General features: G+C 37.9%; 1 protein-coding gene across 1 annotated transcript in view; it reads right to left on the reverse strand.

Annotated features, from left to right (window-relative positions):
- Positions 1 to 17,220, reverse strand: part of LOC127474681 (uncharacterized) — a 141,500-nt gene that overhangs the window by 88,132 nt on the left and 36,148 nt on the right. The window contains exons 4-5 of the mRNA XM_051795845.1: positions 14,987 to 15,073; positions 7,397 to 7,447 (exon numbers count right to left, since the gene is read on the reverse strand). Coding sequence (XP_051651805.1) covers positions 7,397 to 7,447; positions 14,987 to 15,073 — 138 coding nt within the window. The remainder of the gene's footprint in view (positions 1 to 7,396; positions 7,448 to 14,986; positions 15,074 to 17,220) is intronic.

Consider the following 17,220-nt stretch of genomic DNA (forward strand, 5'->3'; position numbering starts at 1 on the left):
GTTTCCCTCCCTCCCTCATCCAACCTGTTCTCAAGCAAGCTTTACAGGAGGAGGATGGCCTTGAGCTGAAGGCATAGGGCAGGCTGCCAGGAAATCTGAGTTCTATTCCTGGCTCTCCCAGAGATTTCCTTGGGCAAGGCAATTAACCTTGTGGAGTACACTTTCAATGGAGGTGGGGCCCAGCTTCTCTTTTTGCATTCATAGCATTTTCAATGGTGCAAATGGAATTGTAGGAGCAAGAATGAGTGCCTGTACTTTTCATAACCTGGTATGTTTTCTCTGTCAGGTATTCAGATGCACAATTGCCAATAACTACTAGTGAAAAAAACCCTAAGAATTCAAAAATCACAGGTGCAAAAAAGCTTCCTGATGTTGCTGTGAACAGCCTCAGTGCTCAGTTTCCTCCTATGTAAAATGGGCAATGAGGCTTATAAAGTCAAAGTACATAGCCAAACAGAAAACTAATTTTTAGAGTCCTTGAACATCTGTTATCTGAGATCATAAAAAGGAAATAGCTCAGAATTTCAGTTTGCCTTTTACTAGAGATGCTAGTGAAATGCTTTCTGCATTTTTTGCCTGCTAAAATTTCCTCTCTGGACCTCAAATAGAATAAAATATTTTCCTTTAAGGAGTCTGAAATGTCAACTGAAGTAAAAATATTTTTTAGTTAAACTGGTATCTTTTAATATACGTTAACCGAAGTGGAACTGAACTAGAGAATGAGTGAAATATCCTTTTGGTAGTATAAATGCATTTTAGAAAAGAAATATCATGGCTAAATTTTCTGTTGTAGTCTCCTTCAAATAAATGGTGTCACATCTATTTATACCAACAAGGAACAGGACTCTGAAATTCCAAGGAAGGACACTATTTCTTTAGACAAGCTTCTAAAGAAATGAAGACACATACCTCTCTGAACACTGGTGAGACAGAACATATTTTTAGTGACCTTTTTAATGCATTTGGTGCAAGCATGTAAGATTTTTTTTTCCTTTCCTAGAATGGTGAATAGAAAAAAAACCACAAAAGCAAACAAAAAATGGCAAAAAAAGGAGCATCTGTTAGTCATAGGAGAAAAGTTCAACAACCAATGCTTTTGTCAAAATTTTCAGGTTCTGAGAGATGATTTCTTTTACAGATCATCTCAACTGGAAAGTAAATTTATAGGTATAAAGCTTTTAAGGCTTTCAATTCATGTCCTTCATCCACTTCTTAAGTTTAGGAATTTTAAAGGAGAGAGGTCAATAGTCTGTTTTTCATAATTATAAAAGCCCCTTCAGGCTCTTTAGACAACTGAAACAACAAACCCTCTCAGGTGATTTTCTTGCCCACACAGATGTAAAACATGTTCAAGAAAGAAGGTATTTTATATTACCAAGTTACAAAATAGCATCTATGATCTTCACAAAGGAGCTAAGACAGTTTAGAAGATTAAATTAACAGCGACATATGCAAATTTTTGTGACATGCTTCACACGAAGCAGTAACACCTCTTATATTGTGGTCAAAATTTGTAAAGACTCAAAGTAACTCAAAGTGATGTTATTCTTCCCCGTACAAGAAACCGAACTTTTATTTGTACTATCTTCTATAATTACAATTATTATTTCTATAATTACATAAATAGTAACTTTTTCATTCATCATCCAATACATGTGACTTCAGTTTTACCTCAATCATGGTTTGCTCCAAATTGACCAGGTAGTAACTAATTTAAACAAAAACGTGTTCTCATAACAACAGAATCTCTATCCTAGCTTAGGGATGCACGGCTAAGCACCACATCAAAGTGGGGGAATCTCTCTAGATAGGTTTTGCTATCTAGAAGTCATATATGTGCTATTTCATTTTCTAGGTTGTCTTCCATAATGTCAAAAGATTGCTATCTCCAGATGAGAATTCACTACAACTATAACAAAGCCGTCTTTAGGGCAGGATGAACTATCATCTCAGAACATCCTTCTCCCTCTCTACCACCTAGTGAAGAAGCCTGCATGACTTTAAGCACCTCCTAGACCATGACTTCATATAAGACAAAAATGACTGCACTGCATGAGAAATAAGAAAAATTAGTTAAATGGCTTCACATCACAGAGTATGTCACTACCAGACAAAAACTTGACTTAGAAAGTTGACTTTGGTATGCAAAGGTTCAACATGGTCAAGAAATATCGTCAAAACATTGATCAATTCTCTGAGGCAACAGGCTTCTCTTGATACATATTTCTTCAAAATTCAGAAATTTTCAAAATCTTACAAGTTAATGAGTATTAGAAGTCCTTGCCCTGCCACAGGCCTTTTGGAACTGCTGGCATAGAAACATCTTGCCAATTCCATGTTTAAAGTTTGATATCTCATCTATGTCAAAATTACACTGGGAAATAACCTGAAGAAAAATTTATTATAAAAAAGCATTTTTGTAATGATTTTTTAAATGTGGTTTGGCACTGCTTAAACTGACTTTCTGTATAAAGCGAAATTCTGCCCTCATTGAAAAAGAAAGCTTCAAAAATTACTATAATCATAGAATGGTTTGGGTTGGAAAAGACCTGTAAGATCATCTAGTTCCAACACCCCTGCCATGGTCACGGACACCCTTGACCAGAGTAGGTTGCTCAGAGCCCCATCCAGCTTGGCCTTGAACACTCTCAGGGATGGGGCATCCACAGCTTCTCTGAGCAACCTGTTCCAGTGTCTCACAACCCCCACAGTAAAGAATTTCTTCCTAATACCTAACATAAACCCACCCTCTTCCAGTTGAAAGGCATTCCCCTTTGACCTACTGCTACAGGCCCTTGTAAAAAGTCTATCTCCAGCTCTTTTGTAGCCCCCTTTAGGTACTGAAGGCTGCTCTAAGGTCTGCTCAAAGGCTTCTCTTCTCTAGGCTCTCAGCTGGTCTAGATGATTGTGACTGGATCAGATAAGGCCTCTGCTTAAGAAAATTAAGTTAATTTCGGATTATATTTTATCTTCTACCAACCTGAAATGCGCTATATATACTATCTACCAGAAAATAAAATTACTGAAAGAGAGAGAAATTTTCTGATCAAGTCACAGTTGTTACTTAGGCATCAGTGATGAGATGCACAAGCGGATACTTCACACACATCCTGCATATCACTGGTCAAGAAAGTCACTATCTTCTGCTGTCACAATCATGCAGATCCTATATCTTCATCTATCCATCCTTTAAAACAGCTACATGGCATGGCATCAGCCATCTCTCCTCCTCACCCACATCCTGCTCAAGGCTATAAAAACTCTGAACTGTTCCTTGGAGGGTTGGAGCAATTGTGCTATGCCATGCAGAGAGCCTGTGGCTCAGTTTAAACAATGTGGAAATGCCCAAAAATTCTACCTAAAGACATAACACCAACACTACAAATTAAAAACAAATACTCTTTTAAGCATCAACTTCAGAACTAGGTTTCAGGTTTCTCCATTAAACTGATGCCTGAGAGCACTAGAAGCCTATGAGATTTCCAGAGCTTTTAGATGTAGTTCTTTGGAACAAACAGCAAAGTAATTGATTACTTAGTCTCCCGATCTACTCATAAACCTTCAGCCCCTCGCTTTCAGTGAAATTACAGGCATACACAAATTAAATAAATAAAATAAAAAAACTCTGATGGCACTTTACAAAGGGCTATGTGAAGCCATGAGCAAAACCTTTGCTGATTTCACAAGCAGCAGTATCAGACCTCAGTGGCAAACACCTGGCAGTGATGAAGTCAATGACAAACCCTTCACTGACTTTTGGGAATGTGAATCTCCATGGCTATGAATTTGACTTTATGCCTGTGCTACATAAAATAATTCTGCTAATAAAAACCAGATTGCTTCATAGCCTCTTTCAACCATCAAAGGCTATAGTCCACAATATGGACCACAGGAGATAAAAAGGCTGGTGCTGAGGACCTAAGTTCCACACTGTGCACCTTTCTAGAGGTTTTTATTTCACTCTAGCCTAGTTCTATGGGTTGAATGTCTACCGGACTGCACTTCTGCAGCACATCCTCCAATTTTCTTTCATTTGAAAGTAGTCCAGCCAACAAGCTCTGGGACTGCTACACAATGCATACAGTAAGTGGGGAAAATTAGGAGATGCATTTCCAAAGCACACTCATGACTTGACCTTACACACTAATGCAGATACATCCAAAGAGCCCAGAATATATTAGTGCAATAAAACGTCTAAAATTAAGGAGTACCAAGGCCCCCATGAAGAGGGTTAATAGGTAATAGGACTCACAGCCTTCAGTGCATTTCACGTGTGCAGCAACCTACAGTGAAGATCAGTTTTAAAGCAGCAGGCACTATGTTTCTTCCAAATATGTTCATTTCCCTCCTACTTGACCTTGTTACCTTCAGGACTTTTATTCAATTAGCTCTCCACATTTAGAAGGCTTTTCTATGTAGCTAAATATTTTATTTTCAGAAGATTTTGTTGATCTTTACTATCTTTTCTATTGTCTTCTTTCCTTTGACAACTTTGCAAAGTACACATTATTGCATTAAAAAGATCATCTGATGTCTCATATGCTTGCGATAAATTGGGATCCTTGCCCTCTTCACTTGGGCTCTCCCTCCCCCTTCTCAGTTTTATACTAGTCAAAAAAGATTCACTTCTCTTCTAAAAAATAATACATAAATAAATATACTGTGAGTCACAAACATTAAATACTTAATTTGAACCAGCAGAAAGACCAGCTACCGGAATTCTACAGTGGTCTGTTAGCTCATATGTCTCCGCATGTGCATATTGAAGGAAATAGCAGAAATAATACTTTACAATTTGATGAACAACATATGACACAGAACCTCTAGACTCTCAAAAAAAGGGTTACAAACTTAGGAAAATACCTGTCATGTAGAATTCTGCCCTCTCCAATAAAAAAAAAACCAACAATCCACCTACATACTCCGTACTTTCGCTAATACTGAACTGTCATCATTAAGGCTTGATACGCAAATAAACTGGATTAAGAAAAATATAATCATTAATTCAACTGAAGTATGGGTGATAAAAAGTGACATTTTCAGAGTACATGTCGGATGTCTAAACAGAAAGGATGATTCTGTACCATCTGCTTTCGGGCAGAATCCTCCTTTGATTTCAAATATAAACTTTGCTTATAGCTGGCACCACAGTGGCTTATAATAATTTAACCACATTTCTCTTTGGAGGAAAATATAACATCACTCTCCATTTTGTCATGGACAGAGAAGGAACCCATGAACTTAATTTATACTGGAAAGAGAGAAGAAAGAGAGGAGGGAAAAGGCATATTTGATTTATCATGGTCTGTAGAATTATCTCAATGTAAGCTGCAGATAGGAGTATTATCTCTGAAAATCACAAGAAGCAATCATATAGTTGGAATAAGAAAATAAAAAGACTATACTTTCAACAGGCACAACAGCAAAGTAATACTGAGTTTTAAAATACGCATTAGTTTCAAAAAAATGAACAAAACTGTCGTAAGTATTGGTCTCACAGTAAAGTAATGCATATATCTACTAGATAACTAGTAATTCCCATTTCTGCAAATCAGATTCCTCACCTGACAAACAGCCCATTCCATACTGAATGCTCCACTGACAATGCCCATTCTTTCTTCCCCATGAAGATATAAACATAAAAGGGAAACATTCTAGCCTACAAGATGCTACAAGCGCTATATTTAGCCCTTTTCACTGAAAACTCACCTTAGTTTCTGACTATGAGTGCTTGGAAGAGAAAAATCTTTTTAACACTTTAGACTGCTGCCTTTTCCCTCTTCCCCAAACCATTTAACCATTCCTATTCACCTGTCACACATTCCTAATCCAGTGGGGATGGCCTGCCTGTTATAAATTATTTACTCTTATAGACTAGAGTCTGTTTTCCCTGAGATTGCACCCAGGGTGAAGATCAAGCAAGCAACACTCAGCATCCACATGTGCAAGGTTTGAGCCAGATGGGACGAAGCAGACAGGAACTGATCCATGTTTTACTGTACTTGGCATTTGCCTTCTGCAAGTTGCTTACAAGCGGATCACCAGCACAGGTATGTTTCGATACACCATCATTTTTTCTAATGCCAGTGAGCTTCTTCATATACCTGAAAACTGCCTGACTTGAAAACTACAGGTATAAGCAACTCATCTAGTATGCAGTGGTCTGTTTTCTCCAAAGAAATATCCTGGGGTACTTTATCACTGGACAACACTATGGAACTACTAGGTCTTTAAGTGACTGTTAAAGCCAACTTTCCTGTGTTCAGCTGCTGATACTACTGAGTACCTCAGCTGTAGTTTTCAGTACCTTCTGGTGTTGTTTGAGCTCTTCCAAGCATATACTTTTACAGCTCTGTAAAAGCTATGCAAAAGAACTGAAAAAAATGTGGGGAAAATGACAGGACTGCAGAGAGGAAAGAGAATGCAGAGTGAAATAAGGGATTAAAATTGAAAGGATGGGGGTGGATTTGAAAAAGAAGTTTAAAGAAGAATGTTGACCAGCTAAAGGGAAAGGGAACTGGAAAAGGGAAATCAGAAATGTTAATGTGTGATGGAGCACACAGCCACACCTTCGTATCTTCTAATATCCAATCATGTTTTCCAAGTGACATCCCAATCACTTTTCTTATGAAAACTCATGCATAAGTAAAAGACATGGAGATGAGAGCTGCACTAAGCAGACTCTCATTAGCTGTAAACATCAGTGAAAACACAGAATTTCAAGTATCCAAGACTGAAATATTTACACAGTCAAAGAATAAAAACACATGTGTCTGATAGACACATCTACAGACTAAATGGGGCCAGGGCAAGTGGAAACTTTTAATGAAATGTATTACCAGTCACTACAAATATATGAGGCATGAAAACAGCTCTGAATGGAAAAAATAAATTCTAAGTGCAAGTATCCTGTTGTTCATCTGTAGTCTTTCTTGCTGGATTTAAGGAAAATATGCATGTTTCCAGGCAAGGTAGGACAAAGACATTTTGGGTTTAAACATTATCTTGCGCACACTACATCTGAATCTTATCACCTTCTGATGTCTGATAGTGCTCCTTTAACCTTCGTTACTCAATTACTGAACAAGTTATCTCATTGTTATTCTCTTTTGAAGGAAGAGTTGTGCCTCTTTTCATGCTGATAAGAGACACATAAACATTCACTCCCAGCAAACATTTAATTGTAAAGTGTCTTAAGCAAACTACTAGAGTCTAAAGGTAGGAAGTTGTGGTTAACTTCTCTGCTATCTTAACCCTTTAGTCAATCCACCAGAACAGACGCAGAAGACGGATGTTCTTCTTTTACAAATGAAACAGAAATTATTGTTCTCTAAAAGAATGGACTTAATAACATGGTTTATAATACAGCAAATAAATCTGGAAGTTAAATACTTACCCATTTTCTGGGTCGGCCTCTGGGTCGCTTTTCACCAGCGGCTTCTGCTCCCTGTAAAGGGAAAAGAAACACAGCATATTTTATACCTCAGCATTACTTAACAGCCTCAGTAACTAGGAATTCCTTTCCTGTAACATTAGCTACAATTATATCTCTTGGGTGGCACTAGGCCTCCTGCCTAATCTATGTGTTTTCTGGTAGAATTCGATTATGTCAGTTTTACTGGCATTTCTTAGCCAGTGTGGCCAGGTGATGCCTCACCAGCGCCCAAGGGTGCCCCCAGCCCTAATCCACACCGTGTGGAAGGGCATGGAGGAGTGTGGCCACACACACACACAGCTGCTCAGTGCCCACAGTAGAGCCTGGTGTGCCTGAGCCTAGGCCAGCCATGGAACGTGCAGGCTGAGGATGGGGACACAGGGCAGCCTGGAAACCTGAGAAACCCCAGAAGCATCAAATCTAGTCTTTCACAGGCTATCAAAAAGTACTTGAAGTTACTAAATTAAAAATACTGCCTGTTTCAAGCCTGGTCAAAGCAGTTTATAGCAGCTATAATTCCTTTTTTAGACTCATTATGTTCAGGCATGAAATGGATTAGACAAAATATCACCATGAATATGTCTGTGTTCATAGTGGGAAATAACTTCTCTACTTTTCACTTGAAGTTTTCCAGGTAAAAGCACATCCTTAAGCTGTAAGTGAAGCTTTTACTGTCCAAAACACACCCTTCCTTTCCAGGTTTAAGGAAACGGCATGGAAGGGTCCCTAAAAGTGACAGCTGTATTTATGGAAGCCCTGTGTTTGTTCCTAGAGCTCAGCATAAAGAAGTCCTCTTACAGACTCTTCCATTAATTTACATTGTGACATTGCGAATAGTACTACAACTAATACTAGTACTTATGCACTACACTAAAATACATACAGAGTTTAAAATGAAAAATTCAGGTTATTTTCTCTACATAAGCTATGCCCATCCATACACTCCATCAGGTAAATAATCCTGTTCCACTGAGGGTGATGAGGATTTGCCACTACCTTTAGTCAGGGCAGAATTTGCCACATAAGAAGTCCCCAAGAATGAAGACTTCTAGTACACGTGAATTGCTTTTCTTTTCCCCCCAGTTAACTGTATGTGTATTTGATTTGCCCTTAGAAATCAACTGTGCCATTAAATAAATCACTTGCTGGTCAATCTCTGTAACATATACTGTAACCTAATGCTGTGTAAATTGGATCTCTCTAAAAGAGAACCTGAGCTGAGGAACTAGTGGAGGAATCTCTACAAAAAAACTGCCCTGTGAGTTAAACACAATTACTTTGAAATAAATACCTTGCCAATAAGAAAGCTGTGAAAAATAAAATTCACACTCCTAAAGGGCAAAATTATCACTCAGACTTGTTAAAAGAGTAAACTTGAGCTTTAATCGTTTATACCAGTGTTACATGTAAGGTGAAACCCTCTTATGAGAATACTTGTTAAAGTGCATTTACTATATCCTGTAGCTGTCTATTTCAGAGTTTTGTTTCCTGTAAGTGTTCATTTCTTTATACCTTGTAACATGATGGATGCAAAAAAAAAAGATGTGATTTAGTTTTGATAAGCTTTAGCCCCCTGCATCTATGTTTACTTCATGAAACACTGGACATAAACTTTAAAAGAAAATATTGGTTAAAATTGTTCTTAACAAATCAACACCTGACGTGATCAAAGCACTAATGCCATTTACTTTCTTCTGTGTATTACCACATCTGAAGGAAAGATCCTTTTCCAAAACTCTATTAAAACCAAATTATTAAAAAATAATTAACTTTTTGGAAACAAAAACAACTTTGTCTCACAATTGAAGTTCCTACAAACCTGACACAAATTGTAACTTCAACTACAGCACACAATCTAGTTATCTAGTCTCTAGAAAAAGAACATGAGAGATTTCTCTGAAAAACTAATCTTTGCTTCCTGCCATAAACTGTTACACAGTGTTGCCACTTGCCACGAGCAGTGCTGCGCTTTACCACTGAGGAAGGTCCATGTCAGAACTGGCTAGTGTTCCTCCTGGCTAGTTTGGATATCAGTTTGTCAAGTGCTTGGGGACCTTTCAATTGAAAGGCACTAAATTCCTGCTGTATATCACTTCTACCTCATGTTAGAAGAAAAATATTTCCATAGTTTTTATCAAAATTAAATCTTTCCCAGAGGTGAGCTGAGCAAACAGTCGTCAGGCATGCCAGAGATGATGTTTTGGTACAGAGTGATTCTGTAAGCAAAAAGCAAGGTGTTTTTTTTTCTGCAGACTAAACTGAAGAAAATGAATGACAAGAACCTCCAAAGTGGATGTTTGTATCCCCTTTCCAAGAAAAGAAAAAGACAAAACACTTCTGGAACAACCAAAAGGAGTAGTGCCAGTACAGTGGTAATGATAAAGTCATGAAGTTTAGGAAAATATTCTAACTTTTTCCCTCTGGATTGTTTTTTAGTTCGCATTTTCTCCAACAGTACAAGACTATCTTTTAATTTAAGCACTTGAAGAAATGTTTTACTGCAAATCAGATCAATAATACAATGTTTCTCCATATAATTTTCAATTAAGAGAAGGAACACATAAGTGCCAAAACACTGCCATTCCTTTGCACAGGTATTTACATCATTAGAAACACACCAGTCTGTTGGCTCTTTGCTTTAATTAAGTGTTGCCTCTGAAGCTAGGGGCAAACCCAGAGAGAGTGCCAGGCCACTCAAAGGTGGCGTTTAGTCAGGGTTTTCTTAACATTTGGTGCTACACTATGAGGCATGACCTTGCTCCATACAACTAAGACGTGAAATCACCAAACTTAAAGAAAGGTTGGGTATGTTATCAAACACAAAACATATTCCATGAAAAAATATGAAATTTCTTATAAACAATAATATGAATACAACAATTTTGGTATGTCACATTTTAGGAACAGAATTAAATTTATTCTTTATATCCACTTTTAAGAGCATGATCCATATGGGAAATGTTTTTTATTTGTCCCAGGTGAGAAAGATTACCATTCCAGTTACTGCTGTCTGGAAGCGAGCTAACAGTTCCCAGGCAGATTTGCCATCCACCTAAGCCCTGTACCACAGGTCTATCAAACCCTGATTACAAATAGCTCCAGTCAACCCTCGGACTTGACTGCCCATCATCTCTGCCTCCCTGTTGCAAAAATGTGCTGTGCCCAGGCAGAAACTGAGGCTGTACTACTGAAAGCAATTAACAAGACAAGACAAGTATAAATAATTGAATGGCTATAAAGCGCTCTTTTGGGCATCTATCCATTGTCAAGGAAGACCTCAAGTGCAACAGAATCCAAATCTGAAGAACTCTATCCACTTTGCAAACTGATCTGCTGGGATCTCAAACAAAATGTGTCAGAGCTGTAAGTCAGGTGAAATAAGCGAGAGTTTGGGAGGAAGATCACCGTTAAACCGTGTCAAAAGACTCGCACAGAAACATGTCCCTCTCGAAAAAAACCCAGTCATTTGGTAAAAAAAAATAGTCTTAAAAAAACCTTAGGTATTGGCTAAACGCAAAAATATCACACTTTCCATGTTCTGTTTTATCCACTTTAAGCAAGAGTCTTTTGCTTTCACCATCTTGCTCAGAATACCCGATTTTGATATCTCTTCTTTTTTCAGTGCAATAACCATGCTACAATCACTTGATAAATCTGATCGTGTTTTCCCTCTAAACCTGTAATGATTAGTTTGGTGAAAATGAATGAAGCACAGAGAAGCCAACTAGATTTTTGTGAATGAATTTAGGGCACAGTTCTGGTCACATGCACTTCTCTGGTTTGGTGGTTTTCTGTTTGTAGTTTTTTTGTTTTCTTTTTTTACCTTTGGACTGCTTAACCCAGGGACATGCACTTCTACATACCAAACTCTAGCCATGTTATGTAGAGACTAATGTAGAGACAGTAGCAAGTGTAGTCACACACAGGATCACAAGTTCTCATTTTCAGAAGGTGATCTATCAAACTCTGTAGGTATTTTCAGTGAATCTCAATACATTACTAACTACAACAAAACTCAATATATTTTAACTTAAGGTAAATTTTACGAAAGAGCTCTTACCATTAGATATTCCTGGGATATCCCTTGACAATTTCTTGAAAGACAAAAACATGGTATCTATCGCTTCTTTTTTAACCTCACAAATGTGTTTCCTGTTTCCAAGTAGGAGAGTATTTATGCCTATACAGTATTTTTGCCAAGCCAAACTACACTAGCTAAAGAAAGAAAAGCCCTTGAAAGGGAAATGTGATGGGCTGGGAACCCAGCTCAGTATAATACATAAAACTCAAATACAGAACACCCAGGAAATTAAAAAGGAAGATCCACACTAGCATCTTCCTGGAAAACTAGTTGTGTTTTAGGGGAAAAAAAAAACCACTTCACGTTTTGCTATTTTTTTTACAAATATTTTAAATTAATAACAGAATAACTTCTTTAAAGACGTAGACTGCAGTAACAACCCAATTGTGGGGACTCAAGTGCAAGGTGATCAGGAATCTTTTTGTATCTATCTCTTCTCATCTGCTAACACATTCTGTTCCTTCTGTTTGTGAAAATTAAACAACTGAGAAATGGTTTGGTCTTCCATAAAACGCAGCTTACCTTCTGTGTCCAATTTATAACAAGTTAGGCATGTGTGATATGCAATTCTTAAAAAAAAAAAAAAGGCATATTACCTAAAATTAGAGTAATTGCCACATTATTAGCTGTTCAGTTAGTTTTGCAACATTCTGTATGCATTGTCAAGTTTCACACTGCTAATTTCCTACCAAGCACTTTATTTTCAGATGCCCTAAGGCCAGTTTACTAAGACCAAACATAAGCTCTGAAAGCTTAAAAAAAAAACAAAAACAAAAAACCCCAGAAAAATCCTGTCTACCAAGAAATTTTAAATACACAACATTGCCACGATTTCAGGGTAAATTGTCCATCAACTGATTTAAGGGTATTTCCTTTCTGAAGTATAGCAAAACAAAGCCCCAGTTCTGGAGTATTTTTAACTCACTGCCAATGTGCAATACATTTTTAATTGTGATGTGTAATGCTTTGCAAGAGAACACCCAATCAATTAATCATGAGTGCGCCTTCTTATGGCTGCTCGGTGGGTTCTCCTGGTCAACGTTTATCTAACATGTTGTGAACACTCTAAAGCATTTCAATGAGCTCCCTTTGAAACACACACTATTCCTTAGAAATTCCAGCAAATTCCAGTTGGGTGTAGAGTACACCCAGGTTCAAATGTAGAGGGGCTTAAACTAAGATAGACAGCCCTCCTTCTCAGAGCTGAGACAGGCTGGAGAAAATCTTAATAAATTTGTGTATGCATATGTATATGTAAATATGTTTAGCACAAAATCAAACATATAGCTCACTCTTTTTAGAGGTGGTACCCTCACCACCAAATGAAGCTTTTTTACAGTGCCAAAACATTCCCATGCATATTACTGTTAAAAAAACTATTGGAATTAATATTACATTAAAAGATACTTTGAGATGCCTGGTGAGAAGCCAAACCATTTTAGAGAGGGTCAATTATCAATTTGGAAAAAGAGTTAAAATATTTATTTGAAATGGGATCCCAGTCGCTTTCTTCTAGTAAGGCTTTATAAGTGTTTTATGTTTTAGAGGATTTATCAAACATTTATATACTTTATCTACAAACCCAGAAACCAGTAAGACTTGTAATTACATACTCCTCAAAGTTTTTTTTTATTATAAAAAAAGACGTGGTCTTTGGTCAATTTTTTACACTAGCAACACCCAAAAGGGTTTGCTTTAATTACAGCAGTAACTTGATGCATTCAGAAAATCCAAATGTTATAAGGAAATTGCTCAGTTTGTAAATTAGATTAAGAAAACACAACTATGTACCAAAATCATCTGGAAAACTTTTGACTTGATAAACCTACACATATATGAATGTTTTAAGTTATTTTCCATTTATACTGATTTCCAAATTAGTCATGTAAATGAAACAATGTTAATATTTCTTTTAGAAGAATCTTTTTAAAACATATTTCTATGAATTACTTAAAATCTAATCTTATTACAAATATTTCTCCTAGAAAGCCAACACTCCTAGGAGTAATATTCAAAATACTAAAGCTCACATTTGGATTTGCTAGACTAATTAAAAAAAAAAATGCTCTCTCTCTTCTCAAGAGTGACATTTAAACTATTTCAAAGTACATCTGAGGAACATTTTTATAAAGAAAAAAACCCAGCATTTTTAAGCACGTTACCTCGAAGAATGACTTTGACATATTTTAAATACCTAACCTGTAAAGTATTTTTTAGTAATTCATTAATTTCTGGATAGAATATACTGGGTTTTTTTTCAGTCCAGAAAGTAAAAAAAAATTAAAAAATCTGAATTTAAAGAGTTGGAAAATTCACACAAATGTTGAAAACATTTTAGACAAAACAGGCATGAAACCATAGTCACCTCCTAATGATTAGATATTTATCAGTAGTTGCTATAGTAATTTATAACACTGAAAACTATAAACTTAATTCTGGACAGTACCATAGGCAAATGAACCATAATTAGATGAGGACACAAATACCTTTGACACAGGTTTTGTCACAGACCTCCTTAAAAGATACTGATACGTAAGCTCTACAGTCCACTACCAGATTTTGTAAGCTTTTGTTTCCAATTTAGTACCTGTAAATTAGTGCTAACTGCTGTATAATTATCAACACAAACAAATTTCCCATACTTGTTTTCAACTATATACAACTACTTGCCTTCCCTAAAATATTTCCTAGAGAGTGGTATTATTTGCCTTGACAGTGTAGGTTTTTAATGCTGTGCTTTCCCCAATTCAAATAAAATTAAGTCACTGTATTTGTGATGTAAGTTCCATGCACTAAATACAGTGACTTCAGAGAGCTTCTCCTACAGCTAAATGCATTCAGAACCACCAGAATAAAAGTTTGCTCCCATCATCAAGCAGAAGTAGTGGTTCAGAAGACTAATAGCACTTCCAGTAAAAGTCTCTTTGAAACTGATTATTAAACAAGATATAGCAGGCTTTTACTGTAACTCACAGTTTACTTAGCATCACATTTTAAAGCTGTAAATTTCAGTATATGCACTTATTTCCATCAACACATAATTGGATTTACCTCTAATTAACCTATGTTTGACAAAGCACTCAGCTTTAATATACAGATTTGGTCTGTAGTAGTAACAACTGTAAGTGGGCAAGAAATTAATCTTCCTCTTACAAAAATTTTAATGAAGAAAATAATATCCTTAATATTGATTTCCTTACTAGATACAGGATATCTCAATGGTTTCTCATCATATACATTATGTTATTTCACTAACCTGTACACTACTCAAAAAGCAAGATGCCCTTATAGGTTCTGTACTTATGGTCTTCATGTTAATTCTAGTTTTAAAAATGCAAAATTCATGTTTTATGTAGCTTCCATTATTAGAAGGGTTCCAACCTCACAGTTCACAGCCTAAATGATTGGATTTTTTCCTACCAGCTGATGAAAAAACAGCATTAGTAACTCTTTCCCTTTAATAGTCTCACCTTCTGAGCTGCTTTAGAGGGACTCTTATTTTTGCTTCCTTTGGGTCTTCCTCTTGGTCTTTTAGGAGATGGTTCACCAGTTGGTTCCTAAACACAGGAAAACATGCTATTGTGGCAAAAGGCAACAACTAACCCAGAAGATCTGAAGGATAAACTATAACAGAAGTTGCTTAAAACATATGAATTAATAGTATAAATAACATAATAATAAAAATACAACATGAAAAATTAAACAACTCCACGTAAAAAAAAACCACTTTTGCACAATAAAAGAGTTTAACTTCCCTTATAATCGCATTAAAAAACTTTGAAAAGTTTGTATATTCAAACGTAAGTTATAGGAGGAAACATATTTTTTAAAGATAGCTATGATTTCCCTCATATAAGAATGGTTATTCACCAAATAATACAGTTACCCATTTAATTGCAATTGCATTTCATTATAACAAGATAAAATTATAACATGTAGCTTGTAGCACAAACTTTCTTTGGGAAAAAAGTTAAATACCGGATTACTGTAAAGTAAGCTGAGACTATTTCTCCCTCAAGGCCACAAATACTGGGGAGGGGGGATTTTTTTTCTGTTGTTCTGAAGTCGGCATTATATTCACACCTATTCTAAAAATAATTCATTTGTATTAAAATGCAAATGTAAAAGTTTCTTCAAATATGAAAATAGTAAGCCAGAAAAACTCAACCAAAGAAAAATCTGAAACAAAACCCCAACTCTAAGATGAGTTGACAGGAACACTGATTACTTTAGCTATTTTCTTAACTAGTTCCTTTGCCCGACAGTAAATATCCAGTTCTTAAAACTGGGTATGAATTACTAAGAGTTCGGATTCCAAATATTTATTCAGTGAATCATAAACACTATAAAACTCTTCCAGTCTTAAATATTATACATTTCATTCAGGTTACAGGATGTGGTAAAAGTAATTAAATGCAGTTTGCTAACTTAAACCAGTTTAAACCCCTTCAGCTTTTATAATTCCCAGGTAGATTAAGAGGAGGTTGGCGAGAGGACTCCCCAAGTGCTCCAGCTCAGTGGTGAGCCTCGCAAGCACTGCACATCTGGGCTGAGCACGTTGAAGGAGACGCGCTTTTCTTTCACTTCCATACATTCAAATGCTATAGGAGGAAAAAAAAATAAAATAAAGAATACAGGAAAAAAAAAAAAAAAAAGGAAAAAAAAAGAAAACGGACCCCTGGCGCAAGTCCGCAGGGGCGGAGGGTGCCGGCTGCCGAGGCTGGGCGAGGGCAGCCAGAGGGTGAAGCGGGAAGGGGGACAGAGCCCGCAGCCGGTTCGGTGGAGTGTCACCGACGGCAGAGCGAGAAAACTGGGGTCTCCGCTTTTATGGCTTTCCAAATAGTACTTTCTGTGCAATTTACAGGACCATACCGGAGCGGGGGATGGGGGGTGGGGGGAAGTAAAGCAGACGGTTTCCCCCGGCTACCGGCTCTGCTCCTCAGCTCCCTCCGTGCTTAGAGCTCCTCGAAGGTTCTCGTGGCAGTGGGGCTGATGCCAAATGAATGAGAGTAAACATGTTTAAAGCCCGCGGAAGCTCGCTCTAAAATGAGCTCCTTGGACAGCCCTACTCCTCAATCGTGACTTCCGAGAGAGGCAGGGAAAAGGCTGCGGGCGGCTTCGCGCTGCTCCCGCCGAGCTGCGGGAATTAATTGGTTGCATCCGCAGGCAAAATCCCCCTTCGGCGGCGCCGCCGGAGGGGCTGCAGAGCGCGGAGGCTCCCGCCTGGCCCCTCACCCCGCGGCGGGGGCTGAGCGCGGCCCGGCAGCTCCAAACGATGCGACAATGGTACTTCGGGAAAGGAAGAGAAGGTGTGGGGGGGGAGAGGGGTGTGGGAATAATGCACGGATCTAGCAACCTTAGCGTGGATTCAGGTCTTGCAAGTCAAAAAGAGAAACCCAGCGCGTCCCTTTAGGGGCCCGGGAGGAGGCTGTAGGTTGCGGGTGGGAAGGAGCTCCCCGCACCCAGACACCCGACAAGCGTTCCCGTCGCCTCGACCTGCCTGCAAAAGCGCCGAAGCAAAGGCAAAAGGTGTTGCAAAAGCAGGGCAAGCCTCCTCCGGCTACTTCCCCCACCTCCATCGACAACGGGGGCACCTCTGCATACGATGACGGGGCGAGGGAGGGAGATGAGGAAGGGGGGAAAGCCGGGGGGCGGGGGGGGAGGCGAAAAAACCTATGCGACTTTCTAGACACCCTCCTCTCCC

The sequence above is a fragment of the Manacus candei genome, unplaced genomic scaffold (assembly GCF_025592945.1).
Source record: "Manacus candei isolate 608988 ecotype Guabito, Panama unplaced genomic scaffold, ASM2559294v1 h1tg000043l, whole genome shotgun sequence".
Lineage (NCBI taxonomy): Eukaryota > Metazoa > Chordata > Aves > Passeriformes > Pipridae > Manacus > Manacus candei.